At 34.5% G+C, this 27,719-nt stretch overlaps 3 protein-coding genes, 2 long non-coding RNA genes and 1 pseudogene across 8 annotated transcripts; 4 read left to right on the top strand and 2 right to left on the bottom strand.

The window, feature by feature from the left end:
- On the top strand, nt 1–27,516 carry LOC124440892 (annotated as a pseudogene).
- On the top strand, nt 562–2,276 carry LOC124440981 (protein ADP-ribosylarginine hydrolase-like). The gene is made up of 2 exons (XM_046991411.1): nt 562–1,177; nt 1,506–2,276. Exons 1-2 carry the CDS (start codon nt 1,118–1,120, stop codon nt 2,019–2,021), a joined length of 576 nt encoding a protein of 191 aa, XP_046847367.1. The 5' UTR covers nt 562–1,117; the 3' UTR covers nt 2,022–2,276.
- Nucleotides 5,152–12,732, bottom strand: LOC124440986. Its single transcript, XR_006946834.1, has 5 exons — nt 12,420–12,732; nt 10,553–10,643; nt 10,392–10,473; nt 6,220–6,287; nt 5,152–5,603 (listed from the first exon to the last, which is right to left on the bottom strand). It is a non-coding gene; the product is annotated as an uncharacterized LOC124440986 (long non-coding RNA).
- LOC124440971 (sorting nexin-29-like) lies at nt 14,149–17,476 on the top strand. 4 transcript variants are annotated; one of them, XM_046991396.1, is made up of 11 exons: nt 14,149–14,299; nt 14,613–14,734; nt 14,851–14,935; nt 15,103–15,173; nt 15,238–15,302; nt 15,423–15,510; nt 15,898–16,582; nt 16,669–16,802; nt 16,934–16,973; nt 17,277–17,340; nt 17,431–17,454. In XM_046991396.1, the coding sequence occupies exons 1-10, from the start codon at nt 14,193–14,195 to the stop codon at nt 17,320–17,322; spliced, it is 1,443 nt and encodes a 480-aa protein (XP_046847352.1). In that variant the 5' UTR covers nt 14,149–14,192; the 3' UTR covers nt 17,323–17,340; nt 17,431–17,454. The 4 variants fall into 4 exon arrangements, with proteins under 4 accessions (XP_046847352.1, XP_046847354.1, XP_046847350.1 ...); XM_046991394.1 differs by having other exon boundaries at nt 14,150–14,299; nt 16,669–16,819; nt 17,431–17,476; XM_046991398.1 differs by having other exon boundaries at nt 17,280–17,454.
- LOC124440977 (sorting nexin-29-like) lies at nt 17,604–20,800 on the top strand. Its single transcript, XM_046991406.1, has 7 exons — nt 17,604–17,711; nt 17,783–17,846; nt 17,911–17,950; nt 18,285–18,401; nt 18,565–18,714; nt 19,550–19,754; nt 20,425–20,800. Exons 1-7 carry the CDS (start codon nt 17,702–17,704, stop codon nt 20,505–20,507), a joined length of 669 nt encoding a protein of 222 aa, XP_046847362.1. The 5' UTR covers nt 17,604–17,701; the 3' UTR covers nt 20,508–20,800.
- Nucleotides 20,628–21,553, bottom strand: LOC124440997. Its single transcript, XR_006946849.1, has 2 exons — nt 21,226–21,553; nt 20,628–20,951 (listed from the first exon to the last, which is right to left on the bottom strand). It is a non-coding gene; the product is annotated as an uncharacterized LOC124440997 (long non-coding RNA).
- Nucleotides 27,517–27,719: the final 203 nt, after the last annotated feature.

Raw genomic sequence — 27,719 nt, 5'->3', positions numbered from 1 at the left:
TACGGTCCAATTATCCGAGAAATACGAAGCAGTTATGGTTCTCTCAGTGGAGTTGGGGATGCTCTAGGTTATAAGAATGGTTTGTGGGAATTCTGTTACAGTGGTACTCAAATTCATGAAGAACTAGAAAAACTCGGAGGACTTGATAAAATTGACATTAAAGGATGGAGGGTTAGTGACGACACTGTACTACACATTGCTACAGCAGAAGCGTTGGTTTCTGAATGGACAACAACGGAAGAGTTATTGAGCATTATGGCTACAAAGTACAAGAAGACATGTGCTGAGGATATGTGGGAAAGAGCTCCTGGGCAGACCACAACAAAGGCATGTTTCATGTTACGACCTCTTGAGAAAAAGGTTACATTATACCATTTAATGAACGAGGTGGAGGATGTGGTGCAGCTATGAGATCCATGTGTATAGGTTTGATGTTTCCTTGTGAAGATCAAATTGAAATGTTAATTGAAATTGCTGTTGAAAGTGGAAGGATGACTCATAATCACCCCACAGGTATTCACCTTTCATAATAAAGCAAAGATTTCAGATCATGTATCAATTATCAAGTCACTAATGTCTAGTGTTTTGTCTATCAACAAGTGTTGCTTTGTATAAAGTTTGCTAGGTTTTCCTGTTATCTGCATTGCTTTTCATTTTAACAAACCTTTATAGTAATTTAGCTTTTCAATCCTTTTGCTTTTCTTAGCTAAATGTTTTATCTTCAACTCTTCCTTCGATAACTTACTTGATCAAGCCATTACCTTGAATGTTTCATATCCTTTTATCTAATATCAATTTATAAATGAAATAAAAGAAGGTTGACCTTTGGTTTGCATAAGTCTATGCAATCCATCATTTTCTAGAACCACATCTCAAATGCCTCCATCCTTCTAACATTCTCACTTTTAATGACCATATCTTTGATCCATCCCTTTTATTGCTTTTCCACACTTCAAAATTTCTGTCTTCTAAAAACTGTTTGAATTGCCATTGCTGTTTTGCTTTAATATCTTCACTACTACAGCCATTGAATCCATGATCAATATCAAAATGCTGCTATTATGTAAATAGGGTCATCATAATGTAAGTGACCTAAAATTAGCAATCTTTAAAGATAATGATTTTAATTATAGGTTATCTAGGAGCTGTTACTGCAGCTTTATTTACAGCCTATGCTATACTGTTGAGTCATGCTCATAAACCGCAGAGTTACGTAAAGGGAAGCAGTAAATACGTAGTTTGGTCAACCAATGTATCCGTTCCCACACGGCTAAGAGCCAAGGAACAGTTATTGAACTTAGTTAAATTTCCTTATATACCATATATAGCGTAAACAGAGGAACTACTCCTGCCAATAATATTATTTGTTGTTTGTGATAAATAGTATAAATACTGCTTTGTAAAATAATAAAAATCAGTTCGATCATTAAGTTCACTCGTGGTTGTTACTGAAGGTATAGAGTATATTACGAAAAGAGATATGGCGAGTAACTCGAACTCAACATATACAGAAGATGGCTCCAAAAAAATGGGGAGCAGGACTTTTAAGTCTTTTACCCAAAGTTTGGGAATACATTGAGAAGGTTGGTCGTGATGTAGAAGAAAACAAGAAATCTTGGGGCTGCTTTAAAAACAGTTGGGAGTTATATCTTGAACTACGGGGATTAACAAGTGGAACCATTGAACGAAAGTTTCCAGTGAATTATAACATACCTGAACGTGATGCTGTTTATAAATCTGTCAGTTATGCAGGTTGGGGTGGGTCCAGTGGTCATGATGCACCAATGATTGCTTACGATGCTTTGATGATGGCAAAAGATTCCTGGTTTAAATTGTGTTCTTGTTCTATGTTTCATGGTGGAGATAGTGACAGTACAGGAATATTGGCTGCAGCATGGTGGAGTGGTATGTATGGTATGAAAAGTGTACCCCTTGGAAATTATAGGAACCTGGAATATGGTCATAGGCTTATGGAGCTGGGTAAAAAATTACTGAATGTATCAAAGAATATGAACAACTAACAGGATAGTATTTATTTAACAAAATTTATGTCATAAAATTCTGTCATCCGAATATACTTTAGTATGTTTGTAAATCATACAATAAAAATTACTACTTGGTTTTAACATAAAAGCAATTTTCTTTAGGAATAAATTCTAAAGAAGAATGTCAGATTCAGGGCATGGGCAGTTCTAAGTTCTACTTAGGATGATTCCTGGCTGTAGAGTTTCATAATACATTACACGTAGATTGTTTAAAAGACTTAGCAACATCAACCTGACTAGTTCCTGACGTTTTTTTTCGAATTTCTTTAGCTTTTTCGTGAAGCTCTATAGCTTTGTCGTAGTTTCCAGTTTTTTTAAACACATTAGCAAGATTGTTTAAAGACGTAGCGACATCAACATGATTTGGACCTAACGATTGTTTTGAATTTCTAGAGCTTTTTCGTGAAGCTCTAGAGCTTTGTCGTAGTTTCCAGTTTTAGAATACACAGTACCAAGATTGTTTAAAGACGTAGCGACATCAACATGATTTGGACCTAACGATTGTTTTTGAATTTCCAGAGCTTTTTCGTTAAACTCTATAGCTTTGTCGTAGTTTCCAGTTTTATAATACACAGTACCAAGATTGTTTAAAGACGTAGCGACATCAACATGATTTGGACCTAACGATTGTTTTCGAATTTCCAGAGCTTTTTCGAAAAACTCTATAGCTTTGTCGTAGTTTCCAGTTTTAGAATACACAGTACCAAGATTGTTTAAAGACGTAGCGACATCAACATGATTTGGACCTAACGATTGTTTTTGAATTTCCAGAGCTTTTTCGTTAAACTCTATAGCTTTGTCGTAGTTTCCAGTATAATAATACACATTACCAAGATTGTTTAAAGACATAGCGACATCAACATGATTTGGACCTAACGATTGTTTTTGAATTTCTAGAGCTTTTTCGTGAAGCTCTAGAGCTTTGTCGTAGTTTCCAGTTTTAGAATACACAGTACCAAGATTGTTTAAAGATCCAGCGACATCAACATGATTTGGACCTAACGATTGTTTTTGAATTTCTAGAGCTTTTTCGTGAAGCTCTAGAGCTTTGTCGTAGTTTCCAGTTTCATAATACACAATACCAAGATTGTTTATAGACTTAGCAACATCATCATGATTTGGACCTAACGATTGTTTTTTAATTTCCAGAGCTTTTTCATGAAATTCTATAGCTTTGTCGTAGTTTCCAGTTTCATAATACACATTACCAAGATTGTTTAAAGACCAAGCAACATCTAAATGATTCGTACCTAACGATTGTTTGTGAATTTCCAGAGCTTTTTCGTTAAACTCTATAGCTTTGTCGTAGTTTCCAGTTTCATAATACACAATACCAAGATTGTTTAAAGACGTAGCGACATCAACATGATTTGGACCTAACGATTGTTTTCGAATTTCCAGAGCTTTTTCGTGAAGCTCTATTGCTTTGTCGTAGTTTCCAGTTTCATAATACACAATACCAAGATTGTTTAAAGACGTAGCGACATCAACATGATTTGGACCTAACGATTGTTTTCGAATTTCCAGAGCTTTTTCGTGAAGCTCTATAGCTTTGTCGTAGTTTCCAGTATAATAATACACATTACCAAGATTGTTTAAAGACGCAGCGACATCAACATGATTTGGACCTAACGATTGTTTTTTAATTTTCAGAGCTTTTTTGTGATGATTTTTAGCTTTGCTATACTTCCCGGTGTCACAGTATAAAAGACCAAGGATACTAAAATACCAAGCTTTGTCATAACTAGATTCTTCTGATTTAAATTTATCCAATAGTTCAAGAGCAAGATCGTATTTTCCAAAATGTCTTAATCTGTCAACAAAATATGGGAAAACTTGTAAAGTGTTCATGTTGATTTTTGTCTTGTTGGTCTTTAATAATTGAACAATTTTTTCAAGATGTGGCATTAATTTGATTTCGTCGTCTCTCTCTTTAAACATGTAAAGTGCTTTAGATATTTGATCAACGTTACTTTCCATTTCATGTTCTTCATTTGAATGTTCAGATTGATAAACAATAATTGCTTTGTGAACAATGCGATGTAGACTAATGTCATTATTTTCTGAATGCAAGAACAATGAGCAGTCCTTTAAACAAAGACATACATCTTCCTTTGAGTGTTTGGGATCAATTTCTTGAACATAAAAAACAATAATGTCTCGTGGTATAGGATCAAACGATATCACGGAAAAAAAGTTAATAACATTTGCCAATATTGAGGATTCTTCAGCATTTTGTCTGACAGCTAAAAGTGAAGCTTGTAACATATTTCTAGGATATTCCGAGTTAAATTCAACAAAAGTGGCGTCCATGTGTTCTTGTTCTTCTGAAGATATTTTCTTTAAATATTGTTTCCAAGTAAATGAGCAGTTTGCTTTGTTTACACGACTGACATAATAACCAGCGGCAGCCAAAGCCAGCGGTTGACGATCTAATGCGTGGGATACTTCATTCAACAATTGATCATCATCATTTTCAATAGTGTAATGCTTCAACAGTTGAAAACATTCCCTATCATTCATTCCACTTCTGATAGAAATATGTTTGTTTAACTCATCGTCTTGAGGTACGGCATCTGTGTTCTGGATAGTTACTATGATTTGTCCATTTATCCACATGGGATCACCAACTTGGGGGAGTAATGAAGAAATTTTGCTGAGCTGTGCCACGTTGTCTACAATGATCAACCAATTTTGCCAGAATTTTAATCGTGTGGATACTAACGATCGCAAATTCTTCACTTTGTCTGCGATGGAACAATTTTCATCTTCAAATTTTTAATCATATCCTTGTCACAGTTTAAACGGTATCCAAGTTCACAGTAAGTTTTAAAAGAGATTCCTCATTTTTCCATCGAGAGTCATTACAAACGAAGTTCTATTTTTCCAATCACACGATATTTTTCACAAACCTGTCTTGCAAGTTGTGATTTACCACTGCCAGGATTACCAGTGATGTAAAAATATGTCAGTTTATCATTGTTATCATTGCTTAATTTTTCAAGATCTTTTATAATTTTATCTCGTAATTCAGTGCGTTCAACAAAAATGATTAGGTTTTGAAGGAAGAACTTGGAACGAATTAAAACAGTTTCGATGATTTTTGATTCTATTGATTTCATCGAGAGAAAATTTCAAATCTTGAAATGCTTTTTCAATGATGTTGACTATATCATCAAAATTATCATCAGAGCATTCCCCTTCATACCAATGTGCGTACTTGTTTCTTTCACAACGAAGTGCATGAACAGCATCCTTTGTGTTTTTATCAAGGTGCTTTCCAATTGAATTTGAAAAAATTATTGCATCAAATAATATCGTACAGTCCCACTTACTGGTGTCTCCATCCTGATATTTTTGTCGAGTTTTTTGGTCTAATTTTCTTCTTGATTCAAAAGTGTAAAATTTGTTGCCACTTTTGGGTGTATCATCCCATTCTCCATGAGATGATTTGTAATGAAAGTTCCATTGTTTGATGAAAAACGTAGCAAGTTCCTTTTGAACAACATTAATTATTTGCCTAATGTAAAATAGGTTTCTTTTTTCTCTTGATTCTATCTGCAAAAAATAGATGTATCAACAATATTGAAATCAAGTACTTTACTGGACAGTTCACGTGACTTTCCAAAAGACAGACATAGGAATTTAGATTTTTATAATCTTAGATCGTCATTTTTTGACGTCTTATATCTTTTAGACTGTTTCTAAGAATATGGTATATTGTTCTAGCTGGTAGCCTTTTCTTGAATATACTACATAACGCTTATGGTAATGCCAATCATAGTCTACAATGCGTTTATTTAAACATAACTTAGTAAATGTATTTGTTTTGCAACATGCTGTAACACATTATCGTTTTTTTCTTTGGCTACGAGGATTGAATGGTAATCGTAGAAACTTTTCATCAATTTTTAGAAGACCATAAACTACTAAATTAATAATCTTAGCTATCTTTGATAAATTTTACTTGAAACGAAAGTTTTAATTTATGTTGATAAAATAGTATTTTTTGGGAGTCATTTACGTAAAATCAGTTGTTGAATATTACTTTTCGGTTATGCTAAACTTTTTAAGAGGAGTATTTTAAACACTCTTAAAAACTTTAGCATTTTAATCATAATTTTATTGCATTTACAATTGTACATTTTAACATAAAAATAATCAAAAGTCGCACCTGCATGTCAAAGAGCTACGTCATATATCGTTTCTGAGCTTTTAGAAAGCCTTTCTGTTTTCAAAATGCTATATATATAGAGAGAAGAATGTTTGTGAGTCACCCCAATGATATGCTCAAACTGAATACGCGAAAATGTTTGAGCGCTATTTCGATTTACTCGTTGATTGCGTGCCATTTACTTTACATTTCTCTATGGTCTCTACCGCTTTACGAATAACGTTTTTGCCTTGAAAAATGTGAAGTTATTAAAATGCTTTTGTAAAAAAATTCAAAAGATTTCAACGTCATTAGGTCCCGTAAAGGATGATGTACTGAAGCATGTGAAGATAGATCAACTACTGAAGCATGTGTAGATAGAAAAACTACTAAAGCATGTGTAGATAGAAAAACTACTGAAGCATGTGTAGATAGATCAACTACTGAAGCATGTGTAGATAGAAAACTACTGAAGCATGTGTAGATAGATCAACTACTGAAGCATGTGTAGATAGATCAACTACTGAAGCATGTGTAGATAGAAAAACTACTGAAGCATGTGTAGATAGAAAAACTACTGAAGCATGTGTAGATAGATCAACTACTGAAGCATGTGTAGATAGAAAAACTACTGAAGCATGTGTAGATAGAAAAACTACTGAAGCATGTGTATAGAAAAACTACTGAAGCATGTGTAGATAGAAAACTACTGAAGCATGTGTAGATAGAAAACTACTGAAGCATGTGTAGATAGAAAAACTACTGAAGCATGTGAAGATAGATCAACTACTGAAGCATGTGTAGATAGAAAAACTACTGAAGCATGTGTAGATAGAAAAACTACTGAAGCATGTGTAGATAGATCAACTACTATAGAAATGAGAAGTGTAATTGTTATTAATTTACACCGTTTTGCAGGTGTTGTGACTGCCTAGTGTGTTTCAGCCCGGACTACTGCAGCTTAGCGGACACCTTGGACACTGACCCAAACCCTACCATATAATCATATGCCAAAACGAGCCCGCTCTCCCATACAAGCGCTTCGCGTGTCCGCTAAACTGCAGTCTAGCCAAAAACTGGCGGTCAGCTTAAGCGAAAAAGCTTTGGTGTTGTTCTGATAAGCTTTTTTCACTTGAACGAGTTCCCCCACTAGTTGTTGCCAGTTATATAGCAATGTAAATGATAAACATTGTCTCAAAGCGTCTTGTGTCATGCCTTGCCGATGCTGTATTTGTTTGCTGTACTTGATGCCCTTGTTGCCTTGACGATATCGTTTAGCTGAGCAAAGCAATTAAATCAATAAAATTCTTTTAGATTCAAACTAAACAATGTCCTGTTTCTATGCTGATTTTGTAAGAATTAGACATGAAATTAGCAGGAAACGCAGTAAAATGGTCGAAAAGCAAAAACGACAATAACTCATTCATAGAGATAGACAGGGAATTGTTAAAAAACTCAGAGATAGCTTTTATGTCGATGATCTAGTTTCCGGTGAACAATCCAAGAAGAAAGTAATGAGGTTGTATGAGTCAGCAAGTGAACGATTGTCTGCGGAGGATTTAGGCTTAGGAAGTGGCTTAGTAACGATGAGAATGTTTTGAAAGAAATAGAAAAGAGAGAAAGAAGCATTTTAGAGGAAAGAAGGGCAGAATTTAATAATTCGAAAGTGGTTGATAAGCAAACTTATGCTAAAGCATCAGTTGGGGAAAATAGTATCAGTGGAAGTTTTGAGAAAGTACTAGGATTGGGATGGGAGTGTAAGTTGGATCGCTTTGTATTTAGCCTCTGGAAATTGGCTGAAAGAGCAAAGGCAATCATTCCAAGTAAACGAAATATACTAAGTATACTTGCAGGATTATTCGATCCCTTAGTTATTATAAGTCCTGTTATCGTTTGTGCTAAGTTATTGTTTCTGGAGCTGTGTATTAAGAAAGCTGAATGCGATAATGAGCTGGAAGGTGACAAGAAAAACGTTGAGAGATGGATAGAAGATTTAGAGAGTCAGGGATTTAGTTGTGGCGAGATGTGTGTATGGTAATTTACTTGGTAAGGTAAAGTGTTACTTGCATGGGTACGCAGATGCCAGCCAAAAGGCATACTGTGCGGTCGTATATTTTGTGACAGAGCTAAACGGTGCCTACCACGTAGAGTTGCTTACGTCGAAAACAAGGATAGCGCCAATAAAATTGCAGACAATTCCGGACTAGAAGTGATGTCAGCTGGAATATTAGCACAGTTGATGGACACAGTGAAGTTGGCCTTAGAAGGTTACGTTCAATTTAATGGTAAATACTATTGGTTGGACAGTATGACTGCATTGTGCTGGATCGGTAATAGGGGAGAATGGAAACAGTTTGTGCACCATAGAGTTAACGAGATTTTAAGATTGAGCAGGAAGGATGACTGGAAATATTGTCCGGGTGTAGACAACACTTTTGACTTAGGTTCAAGAGGAGGTACGACATCACAATTAAAGGAAAGTGAACTTTGGTGGAAAGGACTAAACTGGTTGTCAGGTCCCCATTGTGATTCGCCAATGCCAAAAGAGGTTAAAACTACAGAGAAAAGTCTTGCGGAAGTCGAGAAGACAGTATTGGCTAACACACAGGTGGTAGATAAAGATTGTGTGATAAAATTTGGCAAATTTAGTAACATAAAGAGACTAATAAGGGTCATAGCTATCATTGGGCGATTTGTAGACAATTTGAAGGCAAGAGTTAAACTCGGGACAAAGAGAACTAAAACATTGGAAGTGTCAGATTTAGAGCTAGAAGCTAGAGAACCAATTTTATTGCCTAAGGATCATCACTTAACCGAATTAATTATTAAAGATTGCCACAGGAAGGCTCATCATAGTGGGGTAAGAGCGACCTTTGTTCAGCTACGAGGCAAATAATGGGAAACAAAGTAGAGAGATCGTGAAGAAGGTGTTAGGAAATTGCAGGATTTGTAGAAGACATCAAGGAGAGGCTTATAAAACACGAGTGCAAGCAGATTTAGCAGATTTTAGGGTTCAGTATTCACCACCCTTTTCTAAAGTAGGAGTAGATTTTGCTGGTCCATTGTTTGCAAAAGAAGGTGGACAGATGGTAAAAGTATACATCGCAATATTTTCCTGCTGTGTTACAAGAACAATTTGTCTTGATTTAGTTGATAGTTTAAGTGCACGTTGTTTTTTGAATTGTATGCGAAGATTTGCTGCTAGAATGTGAGCACCCTCGCTAATAGTTTGGGACAACGCCAAAACATTTAAAGCAACTGAGAAAGATTTGAAGGAGATTTATGAAATTAAGGAAGCAAAATCATATTTGGAAGGAAATCGGTTGATATGGAAGTTTAATTTGGCGAGGACACCCTGGTGGGGTGGATTTTTTGAAAGAATGGTAGCATTGGTGAAAGGTTGTCTGAGGAAGGTGTTGGGTAACGCTAAATTGAACAAAGAAGAATTATTAACATTAGTTGAGGTACAAGGTACGTTAAACTCTAGACCATTGACTTATGTATATGAAGATGAAGTGAATGTAGATGTACTGACTCCTGCACATCTTATGTTTGGAAGAAGATTAACATCTATTCCAGACAAAAGAATTATGCATAGTATTAATGACGAAGATTCAGGAGTGGTCAAGCGTAGGTTTACGTATTTAGCGAGATTGAGAAAGCATTTTTGCTCCAGGTGGAGGAAGGAATACTTAACAAGTATAAGCGAGTGTCATAAGGTTGGCAAAGTAAAGGGTAGTTTGTGTCCGAAAGTATGTGATGTAGTTCTTGTGTTTGAGGAAAGTTTGAAAAGAGGATTTTGGAAAATAGCAAGAATTGAGAGATTGATCAAGGGAAAAGATAATATAGTCTGAGGAGCGGAAATCAAAGTTTTTAGCAAGGGAAAGCTACTGCACATAAGCAGGCCTCTTCAGAAACTGTATCCACTAGAGATGAATGCAAAGGTAAGAAAAGAAAAGTCAGCGTCCTACATTTAGAAAATACAATCATGCTATTCTTCCTCCCAATACTTTTGAACAGGTTTTACTGTTTTTCTTACCATGCAGCTTATGGTCATTAGCTTAAAAGTTGGTATATCGATTTAGATATAATTCCTCATGCATGTTTATCCATACTTCATCTAGATGTTTCCTTAGCTAATTTATTAGGTCCGTAATGTGGATATAAATCTCGCTTTACTTTTGTAAAATTACCTTTGTTGTAGAAGTAAGACTTCATATCTGACGACCTCGTCGTCCAAATTAAGCTTGCTTCAGTTCTTTACATGTCACATACCTAACAAAAGATGAGAGATTTATTAAAAAGAACGCGACCACATACATATCAGTTTAAAAATGGTGATCATAATTCATACCTTATTGTTACATCAATCTTTTATCCATGTGAGTTTTGTTACATAAACACATTTAAATAGCGAACGAAGATGAAGAGTGAGTCAGGATCTCCTTCAACAAACAGTAATATAAAACATTAATGACGCCTATGTAGAACATTCTAGTTATATAACTAAGTATACATCACTGACTAAAAACAATTGTTATAGAAGTAAAAATACATCAATAAGAACCTCATGCAGAGTACATAATAACATTGAGATTACTCAAATTCCAAAGGACTACTGCTAAATCTTATAAAGTTTCACAAGTTTTAACTCAGGAATAGAGAATCGTCTATCTAAAACAGGATGCCAATGATTAAGGCGCGATTTTCGAAACTGTAAAAGAATTTTTTTCCTTCATTAATGAAAAATTCCATACATTTATATTATTGCAAAAGTCAGTTCTTATTATAAAAATCCTTTGTTTTAAAATAACCCATTGTAAATTACAAATACATGTCAAACATCAATTGCACGCAATTATAATTACTTATGATCAATAAAGAAACTGTGGATACAACAGTAAAGGTTGCAATGAAAGTAAACCTTAAAACTGTTAAACATGATCAAAAGTATAATTTTAAAAGCTCACTGTGTTGCATGAATGAACATTTCCCAAAAATAGATTCGGTTGCGTCTTTCTCTGTGTAAACACATTCTTCCTGTGTTCAACATTTGCTTATATTACAAATGTTCTAAGTTTTAAAATGAAAGGTTTGCTTAATACAATTAACAGCATTTTGTTAGACACACAGCGATTAGTCAAAAGTGGCGTCGGCAAAAAATGGAGGTGATGCATGATTGGACATGCTATCCTCCCTACATAAATTTTCACAGATTCCCCTTATATCCATAGACAAGTATGCTATTTCACCTCTCGCCTACCTTTGAACAGGTTTTGCTTTCCTTTACAATGCAGCTTATTGTCAATAGTTAGAAAGTTGGTATATCAATTTAGATATGATTTCTCATGCATGTTTAGTGATACTTTATCGAGATGCTGCTTTAGCTAATTTGTTATGTCATTAGTGTAGTTCTAAAATATCGCTTAATTTTCTAAAATTACTTTCTTTCTAAAGTAAGACGACATTGTGAACAAAATTATGCTTGCTTTAGTTCTTTCATGTCACATACTCAACAAACAGATGAGAGATTTAATATAAACAACGCGACCACATACATATCAGTTAAAATGGTGATCATAGTTCATGCCTTATAGTAACATTAGCGTCAACAGAAATTAAATGAAGATATGATCTTCGCACTTTGCCGGACAATTTAAGCAAACACCGCACTGCATAAAACATTCATATTAGCGTCAACAGCTCGACGAAAGATAATTGCAAAGTTACAAAACGACTAAATGTTTAAAAAAATCCGACTAAATATTTCAATTATCAATGATGGCATGCATCAGTCCATTTGCAATTTTAAACTTAATTTTCCTCCAGATTCATAAATGTCACTTCATACTATCACAAGTATAATAAAATAACACATATTTTATAAATATACCGTCCGGACCAAAGATGAATATAATTGCATGCTAGCAAGCAATTTGAATTTCTTGGCAAACAAACACATCACGATAAACAGGCCTTCCTTTCGATGGCAGTAATTATTTTTCGTAAGTAAATTGTTTGTATTTGCAACTTCGTTTGATTGGTATACAATTACAGGATTACAAATTGCTACGGGTATCTATAATGTATATTTCATAGTACTAGGTGTGACTAATATTTAGTAAAATATATTAATTAAATATGACAAACATTTTGTATTTAAGGTCACATTTATACATCGTAAACACACATGATAATTCTTTATCTTTTGTCTTACAAACCTTTTGCTGGTCGACGGTTGGGACTTTGAACATTCAATCTTTCAGATAAATTCAACGTTCTGAAGAGTTAAGCGTCAAATGTCTGCGTCGCTTGAGTGGATACGGGGCAAATAATTTGGGCCTTTATTGTTATGTAAAACAAAGACAAAGAATAGATTACGTTATCTATTCTGTGACGACAGTATCACTGTTCAATATACGTTGAAATTTGATGAAAGATAGGACAACTTCTTCTTACAAAGTTTCATTTTATCGTTAGAAAGTACAATATTTAATCAGCTTTGAGGCAATCGTTTGCTTTCTCAGTAAAACAATGCCGAAAATGATTTCCGACAACTTGGTATTAATTGTCGTCGGGTCGTCGGTATGGTCAAACAATGTTGACGTTTCTACCTTTGACTGATGGAAACATGCAAACTAGTCAATATTCAATATGACGTTTGAACGAATTCATTTTATTCCTCCTGTCATTGAAGATAACCCAAACGGCTGGGTTCCTACCTCTGTTTCAGATGCATTTAAAGGAATACCTTATCAACCATTCTCTAAAGGAGATAAACTTGGCAAGGTAAAATATTTTATATTTCATAAGAAATTCCTTGCCATCAATGTCTTCCACTCTGACCTTTAGTTGTTCTTGTATTTTTGTGTCACCTGGTGAAATTTATAATCATATTTTACTAGCTATTATTGTAAAACATTGTTATGTAAACTTCAATATTTTCATGCAGTTTAATCATATTGTTTTACTTCTATAGATAAATACTTAAATCAATTTGGTGGTGGTAATCAATATGCATATTATCACGAAGAAGATGAATCAACTTTCCATCTTGTTGACACAAGTCGACCACAAAAGCCTGTTTACATGCGCAATAGGAACAAATTCAATCAGGTACAATAGAAAATTTTTCTATACTTAAAGTCTCAAAATAAAATCACTTTTTTATCATATTTGTAAATTTCTTCATCTAAATTACTCCTTTTCATATGAACAACATTAACATAAAATTTTTTTATTTTTTAGAGGAATAATCGACGTGATAAAGAGCGTCAAATGCAATGTCAACAAGCTGGGATGCAGAATTTGCTGAAGACTCGTGACAACAGACTCCATCGTAAATTGCAAAAACAATTTGCCAACAGAAACAACTGGCAAGAACGAAGAAATCAGGTTTGTAATAAACTTAGTTGAGGAATGAGGGAGGGTTAGTTTTAAGGTGCAACCTCAGTGAAGAAAGTGAACAAAAGAATTGTGATAGTGTGTTACATGTATGAAAACTTTGAACTCCAAAGGATACATTATAAATTTGTAGTAATTATGCAACTTGCATAAGATATTATGGTACACAAACAGATGTACCTCAACCATGAACACCTCGGATGATACATAATAGATATGTAGTAACATGACTGGTACACTTATGGATATATTGTAATTTTATATCTATATATTTAACTTATATGTAGACTCCTCAGAGGATACGTAATGCGTCTGTAATGGTTCAGGAAGAGTGGAAGGTTATTGAAGAAATGGATTTTCCAAGATTATCAAAATTGAGTCTACCAAATGTTCTTGATCCAGATGATTTGTTCGTTGTATCAGAATTCATTGTTGTATAAAACCTTCTTTGAATTTGCTAAACAAATGAAAGCAATTTTAACATCTATTCTGAATAGATACTAATGAATATCTTGTTTTTATGTGTTTATGAAGATCTCTCTATTTCTGTGCTTTGTTAAATAGAGTAAAATGTGGTGAACTGGAATATTATGACAAGGCTTATGATCGTGTCAACATTAAGAATGAAGTCCCACTTGCCTTGCAAAACAGGATTTTCCATAAAGTCACAACGACTGATGATCCTGTTATCAGAAATGTAAGAAAACTTTACTTGCTTTCATTGAATTAAATGGCTTGGATAACCATCATAATGTTAACCACCAATGTTAACCACCAATGTTAACCACCAGTTATTAACCACCAGTTATTAACCACCTATCATGACCAGTTATTAACCACCTTACAGAATCTCTTGTCTTTGTGAGCAATGGAACATTGTTCTTCAATTTGGCATTAAATCCACAAAAAAGTAAATTCTTTAAGGTATCTTCATCATTCCTCTCTCAAGTCAGTCAATTTAAAAGCCATTCTTAAATAGTTCGTTTTCATCATTACTATGTTCATTAAAGGCAGGTGTTAATGAGATCTGAAGGTCAATCTGTGTTCTGGCTATTTATCAAGGAACATCTTAACTCTAATGAAATAAAGACATATAATTCTTTACATAATGTAATGACAGATGTTGGTAGAGGTTAGTCAAGTTTTTGGTTTCCAAATGATTCCAGGAATGTTTGTGGGTAAAACCTTTTTGTATGCCATGAATTTGTTCTGACATTTTTCTTTCTATTTTTGATATTTATTTGAAAGCTCAAGCATGGCTTAGGTCTAGTTTAAACGAGCAATCACTGGAGAAATATCTTCATAGCTTCATTGGGCATAAACAATTGCTTTTGTAAGTTTGATTTAAGTAACATTTAAGAAAGAAAGATCAATCTTGGCTTGATAAGCTATATGATTATCATAACCAATGTATAATGCGATATAGTAATGGAGTTTTCTTTTAACAGTAAGCTGTTGATGTCAGAATAATTATACGATGTGTAATTGTTTTAATTTCAGTCAGTATTATGAGCAAGATGCATTATTATTGGATGATGAACGATCTAGTATGTTACCAATGATGGCTGCTGGTAAGAATAAACTTGTTTATATTTCTATAATGGATTTTTTATCATTCCTTGTTTCTTCTTTAAGGCTTAAGTTCAATTCTTTTTGCAATTGACATTGACAAAGCTGAGTTTAACTCTATTACTGTACAGGTATGCTGGAATGCTATTGATATTGTTTAAAATGAATCTTTGCAAATAGAAATGGATAGTAAAAAGTGGAAGCTATGAATGTACTTTTCTTTAACTACTTGAATTTAATTTAATTTTTAGATTCCAGGCAATATCAGCCAAGCAGTTTCTCGTCCAACATCAATATGGGCTGTACCATCACCAATGTATGCGACGTCAGGAGCTCCTGGTGAAGTTTGTTAAATACAACATTTTAAGAAAATAAAGATTTGATCAGAATTTCATTTTTCTCTCCTGATCAAAAATATCCCTTTTATCCCTAATTATCCCTACCATTCATCTCATATATCGCTAATCTTATCATTCCTTAACCACACATGTCATTTATTCCTTGTAATCCCCCAACCATGCGTTCTCCTTAACCTTTATTATCCCATTATTACATGTCTTCATTTATCCCTTAACTATACCTGTTGTTTATTCATCCCTTATCATCCCTTATCATCCCTTAACCGCGCGTCCTCATTTATTCTTTATCATACTTGAACAATGCGTAGTCATTTATCCTCGCGCGTCTTTATTAATTTGTAACTTTTATCTTTCTTTTGTGTTTCAGGAAAAGAAAAGAAAAAACGTAAAAAAAAGAAAGCAAACATTGCTCAAATTGAAAATGTTGAATTCAAAGAGACGGAAGAAGGAACTTCTACTGTCAGTTCTCATGGTAGTTCTTCCACAACAACGACTGCTCACGATAGTGCCACGAGTTTTACCCGAGCGGCATACGACATATTACAACGTAATACTGATTCTCAGGTACATGCTCGTGGTAACCATTCTTTCACTAAAAGGCCTGACGATTTTCTTGAAATGCCAAAGAACTCTCAGTTGGCTTATTGTTCGAATTCTGAGAATTCAACTTTTTCTTCCACAATGGCGAAAACCAACGTTGAGAACAAGGAGAATGAAACAGATGAACAAGTGGCTCGATTAACAAAGAAAAGCCAGGAAGTTCTGCATCTTAAAAACGAGTTTAAAACTGCGAATGATTTGAAAAAAAATCATTCTTTGACAACATCTTTGCAATCAGGGCATTACACTGACTCGTCGCTCTTGTCGGAGGAAGAGGTGTTTGAGCCTCTTGTTGATATGAACAGCGGTGTATCTCTAATTCCCGTAGTTTGCCCCGATGACGATAAAGGAGTTAGGAGTCTAGCTATGTCAGATGAAAATGAGCGATTTACTGTTTCACCTGAGACGTCACTACATTTAGTTCATTCAATAAATGATTCTCCCGTTTCAAGGTTAGAAGATACTTCATTATTTTATCGAGAAGAATGTCTAACGAGTTCACCATTTTAACTGAGGTGGTAATTTATGTTGTTTTCAGTATTTACACTGATGAAGACGTCGAGAATGATGCAAGTTTAGCAATTGGGGCAACTGTTGCAGCGATATGTGCCACACGTGATGGTAGCATAGAAATTAATGATTACTCAGGATCGTCATTGGTCAGAACCATGGGTGATGGTTGTATGAATGTTAGTTAATCATGAAATGCTTTTATCTTTTTCAGGGGAGGGAGGGTAGAAAGCCATGTGTAAATATCTTTGTTATATTTAGTTCGTTATATTTGGTATGTTTTCGTTCTTTAGCCATCAGAGGAATATCCATCAGGCAAAGAAATGACTTCAGGTTTGTGTGTTTTTCTATTCATGTATTTAAATGGTTTTATTTCTTATATCTTTTGGAAAAATGTTTTGGGAACGGAGAGGCACTTTTGCCTCAGGTTCTCAAACTATAAATGGGCTATTAGCAGGTAGAGTTAGTTTTAAATATAGAAATATTTAGTGCAATTGGATTTTACTATTTGTATCGTAGTTGCTTTGTTTGTTTGGATACATCCGTCAAATTTCATCATGTGAACTGAATATTTGTATGCGTGAATAATTATAATTTCATGAATGTCAATAAATACGTGGTTTTTTGTTCTTGAAGAGGAATTAAAACAGGCGATTGTATCGATGATGTTAAGAAAAGATGAAGTTGAAGAACGTAACAGGTTGTATTATCGTCCTTCGTTTAATATTAACATTCCATTCGAATATACACTATTTTGCCCTGATTTTTCCTTCGATCATCTTTCCTGTAGATCGTTACAACAACATTTGGAAAAGAGATGATGAAGTCAGCTTCTCTTCGTCTTCAATTAGAAGATTTAAAAGAGATATGTCGTCGAAAAATGAAGAAAATTGCGTCGCTCTTAACGGCTTAAAAGGTTAGGACATTGAGAACTCTGCATTTCCGTTAATCAAAGATGTCTGTTGACCTGTTCGTTTTTGCTCTTTAGTGAAAATGATTTGCTCAAACACCAACTAAAGAAATACGTGGGTGCTGTTCAATCGTTGAAAAGAAATGACATTATGGAAGAAGGTTTACTAGAGGGATAGTTTATCTTTAAAATAGATGTAGAAATCTAAGATATTCGATAATCTTTTGTGTAGCTCCAGAAAATGAAAGACTTTCTTCTATCATTCTTTCTCCGGAATCTGACGTCGACGAAGTGAGGTATTTACCGTAAATTTGTAGCAAAAGTGAATCAACGGCGTTGAATTTCGTTTCTTTCTTGTAGAAAGGAAGAAAACAAAGATTTTGAGCGGAAGTTGATCCAAGTAAGATTTCCATTAAACCATAATACTTTTACAAAACGAAACATTTGCCTTAAAAGGTCTTCAGGTATCATATGTTGCATGAAGATGAGCCGAAATTTATTTAATAGAAAACTCTTTTATACGATGCACACGATGACTTTAAGAAATATCTAATACAAGAAGATATTTTGACTTATGAAAACTGAGGATAAATAACTGAAATGAAGTTGTGATATATGTTTAAAAAAACTCGCCACTCTGACTGGTTTCGCGTTTCTTGTTCATCCCTTGGGAATTTCATGGTGATGACCTCATGGCGTAAGTTGTGATGAAATGTTGTTTATCATGTTTAAAGGTCGCTGATATGCATGGCGAACTTATTGAACTCAATGAAAGACTACAAAAAATGTTGAATGTTCGTGAATGTCAGCTAAGAATATTAAAAGAAGAGCTTGTCAATCTTAGAGGACCGGTATGTTCAATAAAGACCGGTGTGTTCATTATAGTACAATAGATGTACAATATTGATCGGTATGTACAATATGAACTGTTTGGTATGAATATGAAAAGCAGTAAATATTCTTTTGATTTTCTAAATATTTCTTAATAAAACTACGTATCTTCGTATGTTCTAGCTTCCTCAGGACAATAATCATGATGAATGTTTATATTTGACGGAGTTTGGTCCAAATTTCATGTCTGTCAATACTCGTCCTTTAATTAACATTTGGATTCCATCTGTTTTTGTACAAGGAAAGTCTCCAAACATTCACCATTCTTATCAGGTATAATTTTTCCATATATTTATCTCTAAAAAGTAAATAACTCTTCCGATGTGATGTTGATGGTTATCTGGACTAGGTTAGGGATAACTAGGGACTATATTTCAAGATTTATGATCTATATTTGGTATTTTCCTCGTTTCAAATACATCACCCTTGACAAAAGTGTTTGTGGTCATCGTATTTAAAAGATCATGTCGTAGTTTTAATTTACTGCTCAAATATTTCACTTTTCATATGTATATGTTTAGTGGTGTTGAGAAAAAATCACAAAACTACAGATTGATCCGGACAAGCCTGTTTCGTGACTGCTCACTCTTCTGGGGATTTTCCTTTAATCACGAAACTGGCTTGTCGGGATGAATCTGTAATTTTGTGATTTTTTCTCAACACCACTAAACATATTTACGCTCTGCTCTCGAGCATCGAGCACTGTTTTATACGGATTTATACTGTTTTATACTGTTATATATATACAAAGTGTATATACAATGTGCCCTCCCGGCTATCACCATAGTAAAATTGTGATTCCTGCACTTGGGATACAGGACGTACGGTTACACATTGTATGGATTGTATTGTAGAGTCACCACAGTGCTCATGCATATATAAATCATCTGCTCAGTGGTCCAGTTATTGTCTTCAATAAAGAATTTAACATTGTTTACTTCACAAGGTTTATATCCGTATCAAAGACGATGAATGGAATGTTTACAAACGATACTCGGATTTTTATGCCCTACATAAGAACGTTTTTAATAAACATCAGTATTTTAATTTTTTTAATCATATTGTTTTGCCGTAATGTACAATCCCTTCCTTTTCCTTTTATGCACAGACAAGCAAGCAGTTTAAACCTGTTGCACAATTCACGTTTCCCGCGAAGAAAATTATTGGAAATCGTGACGTCAATTTTGTGGAAACACGTCGGAAACAATTGGAAAATTACTTGAGAAAATTGATCAATTATAGTCTTTGTGCTGTTCCAGAGTTAGGTGAAAATCCTTGCAAGAGTTCTTTGTTCAAATACTTTCCATTTTCATGTGAGTAAACACGTGATCTTTTTCATGTGAGTAAACACGTGATCTTTTCATGTGAGTAAACACGTGATCATGTTTGAGTGTAATTTATTGTTCAATATACAGAATATTAAACGATTTTTAGTGTTAATGTTTGTAAGGCAAGAATAGACAGAAAAATTGAAAGTCAAAACAAGAACAAAAAGCAATCAAGCTCATGCGCTGATTGGTCTGAAGCTGTGTTTTCATTAGCTTGTGCAAACCGATCTGAGCTCAACAAATCAAATCAATCAAAGAGAATTCGCAAATCAATCATGAATACATCTTAGAGGAAAAATTAAAACGTTTGTTTTAAATTTGTGTATTTCACATTATTGATATTTTTTTAAAAAGATATTGTTCCTGTTTGCACTGGCTTATGCAAACCTCGGAGACGTTTGTGAGAACTCTTGAACATGTGCAACACTCTACCTTCGGTTTCGGGCTTGCACTGATCTGCTCTCGTGTTCTCCTAAAGGTCTCCTCGGTTTGCATAAGCCCGTGCAAACACAGTAAAAATCTTTTATTTCGTAATAATACAACACAAAGAACTCAAACTTTGGCTTGTTTTAGAAAGAAAATCAAAATGCTACTACATATTATTTCATGAATAGTTTATCAATTTTTCTCTAAACTTTCAGAAAATATTTTACAGGCAAACTTCAACGGTATCATCTGTTTCAACGACGACATCGACAAAACAAACTGTTCCTTCTACACATAATGGTTAAAAGGTAAAACTTGTAGGATGTCTGTCGAAAAAAACAGAGCATAGAAATTGTATAAGTTATATTGTATATATATAACATACGTATAGTTCAGTATATATAAATATAATATGTCTACAAAGTAGAAGAATTTCCTGATGCATCAACTTCAAGGACTCTTTATTGTATGTGTTATATACAGATATAATTTGTCAGTATTTGCTACTATATAATAGTACATCATACTGGGTTTTAACAAGTTAAAACATAATATTTAACTTGAAATGAAAACAATCGTATATTAAATACATCACACGAAACCTACTATGCTATTAAATGTTGTGCTATCTCAGCACGATTTGATCAATTTACATATCCCGCGTCACCCAGCTCTTGCTGACGAATGTTTATACGACTTGACACGTGACCAATTTTGATCAATACGTCATATGACTTTTTGGCGATCTTTCCCGCGCTATGTGTAAAGAGATTTCTTGCTGAAACAATCTTTATCGTAAGTATTACGTAAAATATTTCATTTGTAAGTTTCAAAGTATTACAGTGAGTAATATAACCTTTTTATTTCAGAGAAGAAGCGTAATGCATACAGTCGTTATTGTAAGCATTGCACAAAATTTCTAAGAATAGGATTTACTACTTCCTACATGTATGTATTGTAATATGAAGATGTCTTCAGCTAAAGACGAAACGTTATTGTTGTAAAATTATACAACCATGAATATACATACATTCTAATAATATTTTTCTATCCAGTTCATTCCTTTGATGTGTGCAAAATTAGTTGGTTAGCCTTAATTTACCATTGAAGACCTTTGTATAATTTCAATGTCTGTCACTACGTCAAGCCCACAGGTGCATGGAACATTGTTAGCTACGTTGATTCAAGCACAAAAGATTTTCCTCCATTGAAAATGTAATGCACTAGTGAGGTTAGCACAGTGATTGGGTTTTGAAATTTTACAGTAGTTTAATTGCCAAACGTCGTTTTTATATACACCCTGTAGAATGCTAATTAAAATAGATCAAATGTTGATGATAATAAATACAATAAGAAAATGAGATGAAATCAACAATCTAGAGGGTTTATCAAATCATTTTTGACATCAGTGGACCTTTAGAATTTGCATGATTCAGCTGTAGTTGTTCCCCAAGGAGACTTAAATGTTTGGGATTTTCTATTTGCTGTAACTGAAGTATACGTTTTATTTATATTGTATTAAATTGCATTTACCGCTCTATGGGGATTAATTACTTCAAAGTGATGAATCATGCAAATTCTAAATTTCACAATGTACAATTGACGACACACCTAGTAAATGATCAATCAGAACACAACAGTTAACAACACACCTAGTCACTGACCAATCAGAATACAACACGTTCGTGAAACTTGGGCCATAGTCTAAGACTAAGAACGTGCCATTTGAACGTGAATGTCTGCAGTTGCACGAAGAACAGTTAGCCGAAGTCAAAATTATTCCACGGTGAAATATCTCTTGGAGTGCTTTGAAAAATATTCAGGTAAATGTCTTGTTTCAAGTTCTTTTGCATTGAGTAAACATTGAATTGGGACACTGCATGTGATGTTCATTAATGCAAAGTGCAGTGTGGCCTTCCCATAAAGTTTCCGTCTTAGTAACTTTGTTTCCTCTATGCTCTATTTTAGACACGGACATTCTTCTCTTAAACGACAATTAGTCATCAAATGAGATTGAGAAACAACGAACAAATGTTGGTGTATTTACCATGATGGGGGACTCCACAATTAAAGAAAGTGGTTATTGTTCACAGCGGTTGAAGAGAATTGTGGCTGTTGTCGACCAGTTCCTCCACGCTCATCTAAACATAAAACAAAATACAATTCTGTAATTTGGTGAAATTCTTCTTCCCTTGAACTACATTACTAGTAAATAAAATGCTCAATGTAAGTATGTTATCAATGTTTTTCATTTATGGAAGTATAGTGTCAACTGACATTGGCTTCAATTGTCCTTTGTAGAAACCTTCTGATCAAGAATGGACAATATACGTACTTTAATGAAATCCTCTGAACAATGATCAAGAATGAACAGCATACTTTAACGAGTCCTCTGAAGAATGATCAAGAATGAACAATATACTTTGATGAGCTCTTCTGAACAATGATCAAGAATGGACAATATACTTTAATGAACTCTTCTAACAATGATCAAGAATGAACAATTTACTTTAACGAAGACCTCTGAACAATGATCAAGAATGGCCAATGTACTTTGATGAGCTCTTCTGAACAATGATCAAGAATGAACAATATACTTTAATGAACTCTTCTGAACAATGATCAAGAATGAACAATATACTTTGATGAAATTGAAAAATACGTGACTTCTAATGCCCTAAAGACCATCTCTACATAGAATGCAAGCGCTAAACACTCTTCTGGAGCATGGCAGCCATCAGCCTAACACCTGTTTCCATGGAAAAGTCAATATTATGACCTTTTCTAAAACATTTTCCTGCGAGTTTTCCTGCTAACATCACTACTGGTCAATCAATCGCAATGATGGAGAAAACCACGCCGCTATCAAATGCCCAAATTTCAACATTACTTAATTGAAAATGTTTGTACTAAAAACATGGAATTTCTTTAACATGAAAATGAAAACCTAAAATCCTAATTTTCCGACTGGCTGTCGATATTTCCGATTTAATGCCGTAGACGACATGCACAGTTGCAAGAAATGGCCAATCTTGTTTCTGTGCTTGCCGTCGTCGACATAAAAGCGGTGATGTTTGTCAGGTAGCCTGAAAATTGGATACGATGGTTTCACCATCAACGTTCTGAATTTTTCAAAAAATTATTTTGGGCTTTTTTGTGGCTGTCCTTGCTCAACATCCGATCGTTTCATCTTCACAATTGGCATGAGATTTGTCATTCATCGTAGTCTGTCGTCGAACTGCCAAGGATTCGTCGAAAACCGTAAGTGTAATAATAATAAACCATTTATTTAGTTAGGCCTGTTAACAGGTCAAATCTCTAATATAATTCTGGCAATAGCCACAACAAATCCTGGTGTTCAGTATATTCCACTGTAAGGCTATTTTTTTAATGCAGGAATGCAAATAAATATATTTAAAGAAATTTACATCTGCATTTTCAAAAATAGTCTTGATTAAGAGGTAATAAAAGTGTTCTTTTGGTCAAAATAATCCAATAGTGTTTATCCGTGCTACTTTAGTTCTTTTTAAAATTTGTGTCTTAGTAAGCGTGAATTTGTATCAACTATTTCAAGTCTGTGACTAGCATGGAACAATTGTGTTGTTCTATATAATTTATCTTCGAAAACCTCTGTGTGAATATACTGCTTTAAGGAGCTACGCATGATCGCAGCGGTTGTTGCCTCGCAGAAGGACAGGCAGGACCATAGCTCAGAATCGGAAATGCAAGTGAAGTTTGGCCCAAGGAAGGCAACTTCAACTTGGGGTTAGTGAGTACAAATGGTACCTTAGCGTAGAGGATGCAAATAGCATCTGTAAGAAGACCTTTGAAGACTGGATCAAGCGAGCAAGGCCTATTGAAGACCAAGGAAAGATCGTGGTTTTGGTGGAAAGAAAAATATCTCTACCCTAGTACGGTAAGAGCATGCAGTCGTTGTAGTTGGCCAATTTCATGAACGGCTTTCTACATTGACTATTAAGGCACTTCTGCATGGATCCCCTATAATGCATGAGTTGTTCAACCCACCCCGGTTGGAGGTCGCCCGTAGGTGCAACATGCACTAGGTTAAGTTAAGTTAAGGGCATGATGGGTTACCTCCTTCAAGGGCATTCCTTTCAGGGCGGAATTCCGGTGCCATGCGCAGGTAGGAAGTTTAGATAGCTTAGGCATGCGCTGTAGTTGCAGCGAGTAGTTGCTACGCTTAGATAATGAGTATGGGGTTAGAACCTTTATAAATTTAAAGGATGAACTCCACTATCAAGAGAAATGACTAAATTTTTCAAAATCTTTCGAAGGAAACTTTAATCTTGTCAGTCATTTTCAAATCGACAAATTGAAACTCAAATAGTCTTCAGTTTGTCAAGACATTTACAGTTTAGGAGCGGCGTGGCAATTACTGTAAATGTAAAAATGGATATGTTGTTTTCTTATTAAGAAAACTTCATTCCTGGGAATTTCGATGCGGCAAGCCACAGCAAAAACAGGCATAAAAAATGTTTAGTACACCAGGTCTAAGTATGCGGAATGGCTTCATATTAACCAAACTAACACGAAACATAGTTTTAATAAAAGCACATTGTTTGTTTTCTTTGATGGTTACCATGAAGACAAACCGCAGACGTTGTCACATATGATACAAAATAGTTACACGATGGTTTCCATGTTCACCATTCGCGTTGCTATGTAGTCATCTATGTGATAATTGTCAAACTAAAACATAACTTAAATCAAGCGCTGCCGGTTGTTTGGTTAAACCATCCACGGTCCCTCGGTAACCAAACTTAACGTGTGCTTCTTCAAGTGTTCTAAATTGTTTCAAAAAATATTAAATTTCGTCTGTCTGCTTAAAATATTTTGAAGTACATTTATCTAATCCATGTCATGCAGCAAGCGCTTGCTCCAACTTTAAGCGTTAGTGGCACCGGGCGCGCAAAGCACTGAATGAAACGGTGCAAAATAGGGACTGCTAAGGTGGCGCTAGGTGCGACTGATTCGGATGTGGATTAGATAAGAAAAACACACGTTAAAAGAAATTCCCATCCAAATTACACAATTTTCTCGTCCAAAGTAGAAAATTGTCGAGTTCGCTGATCGGTTTACGTGCGGTAAAACTAAAATGTGGCGGTTTGTACGTAAGTTGTATGTACGTTAAAAATGGCGAATTATATCCATAACTAAAATACTTGAAAGATTTTTGACTTGAAGGTGTCTTTGAGAAATTGACGGTTTTCTTTTTTTATTTGCATCGTTGCAAAGGTAAGTAAAGATTTTTGTTTCTAAGGGTCCCCCGGGGCGCGGAACTTCGGCTGAAATCCCTAATGGTTTTTTCCTCTTCAGTATTCTCCAAATTTTCGTGCCGTTGTGTTCGGTTTTGGTTTATATCGTTCAGGTTTTTCCAATAGGGACTTTTTATTTCGGTTAAGTCATCAAAAAAAAACAGTGACCTTGGTGTGGGACTAAACTTGTACTACTTGTCATATACAACCATGGAACAAAAAGAAATGCAATTTGAAGGCTATGGATGCTTAGCTGAGCGAGCCTAAGGTCTATCAGATAAAATTTACAGCCATCTTCACTTTCGTTAAAAAAACAGCGTCATATTTAAGCAATTCTGCAATTTAGAACAGTTGGGGTGATTTCAGTTTAATCATTTTTATATTTATTTACTTAACACTTAATGTAAATGTGAAAGTTAAACTTGCATGTATTTGGGGCGTAAAGTTGGATATTGAAGCATTTTACTGCTAAACCGGCATTATAAAAAAGCTGATAATTGTTTATTGTTTGTGACTTTAAATTGTGAAGTGTTAAATTGTGAACGACAAAGCTCTTGACCTGTTTTTGTCTATTACGATCAAGCAATAACTTACCAAATTTAAGCTTCAAAAATTCTACAAAGATCAAATTTTGGAACTCTATAATATTCAAAATATGTTCAATAGCCAAAATCGTCTGAACTTTCCAAGAAAAAAAACAGCCCAACTGTGGGGTATCTTCAAAGAGCGGAAAATTTAGTCTTTGGGTTCGATTCCCAATACACTGTTTTTTAGTATATGTGCAATCAAATTGTCAAGTTTCGATTAAATCCGTGTCGGATAATCCATGATATAAGGAAGGAACTTTTAAATTTTAAAGAATCTTTGCAAGAAGCAACATGTTTATCAGATTGAAGATCATGGAATTGGGTAAAGATTAAGGATTACAAAATAACAGTCCCAGTCTCCCAACGCTCTCGTCTAAATCTAAATAGTATGAAACAATATTGGAACAAAGCAAAGAAAAGATTTTACGTTTTTATTAGTTGACTAAGTTGAGGGAAGCTTAGTACTTTCAATTTATAAATGAAATAAAAGAAGGTTGACCTTAGGTTTGCATAAGTCTATGCAATCCATCATTTTCTAGAACCACATTTCAACTGCCCCCATCCTTCTAACATTGCTCACTTTTAATGACCATATCTTTGATCCATCCCTTTTATCGCTTTTCCACATTTCCAAATTTCTGTCTTCTAAAAGCTGTATGAATTGCCATTGCTGTTTTGCTTTAATATCTTCACTACTACAGCCATTGAATCCAAGATCCATATCAAAATGCTGCTATTATGTAAATAGGGTCATCATAATATAAGTGACCTAAAATTAGCAATCTTTAAAGATAATGATTTTAATTATAGGTTATCTTGGGGCTGTTACTGCAGCTTTATTTACTGCCTATGCTATACAGAAGATGGCTCCAAAAAAATGGGGAGCAGGACTTTTAAGTGTTTTACCCAAAGTTCGGGAATATATTGAGTAGGTTGGTCGTGATGTAGAAGAAAACAAGAAATCTTGGGGCTACTTTAAAAATAGTTGGGAGTCATATCTTGAACTACGGGGATTAACAAATGGAAGCAGTGAACCAAAGTTTCCAGTGAATTATAACATACCTGAACGTGATGCTTTATATAAATCTGTCAGTTATGCAGGTTGGAGTGGGTCCAGTGGTCATGATGTACCAATGATTGCTTACGATGCTTTGATGAGGGCCAAAGATTCCTGGTTTCACTTGTGCTCTTGTTCTATGTTTCATGGCGGAGATAGTGACGGCACAGGAATATTGGCTGCAGCATGGTGGGGTGGTATGTATGGAATGAAAGGTGCACCCCTTGGAAATTATAGGAACCTGGAATATGGTCATAGGCTTATGGAGCTGGGTAAAAAATTACTGAATGCATCAAAGAATATGAACAACGAACAGGATAGTATTTATTTAACAAAATTCTGTCATCCCAATATACTTTAGTATGTTTGTAAATCATACAATAAAAATTACTACTTGGTTATAACATAAAAACAAATTACTTTAGACATAAAGTCTAAAGGAGAATGTTAGATTCAGGGCATCGGCAGTTCTACGTTCAACTTAGGATGATTCCCTGGGCTGTAGAGTAAGTTTATTGACTAGATATCAGTGAAACAATATATAGACAAGGACCATTACATCTTTAGGTTCATTCTACCTCACAAAATGCAAATTTCAAGCGTT

The sequence above is a fragment of the Xenia sp. Carnegie-2017 genome, unplaced genomic scaffold (genome assembly GCF_021976095.1).
Source record: "Xenia sp. Carnegie-2017 unplaced genomic scaffold, XeniaSp_v1 HiC_scaffold_20, whole genome shotgun sequence".
Classification (NCBI taxonomy): Eukaryota; Metazoa; Cnidaria; class Anthozoa; order Malacalcyonacea; family Xeniidae; genus Xenia; species Xenia sp. Carnegie-2017.
The sequence above is the reverse complement of the archived record's forward strand: the minus strand, read 5'-3'. Positions and strand labels throughout refer to the sequence as shown.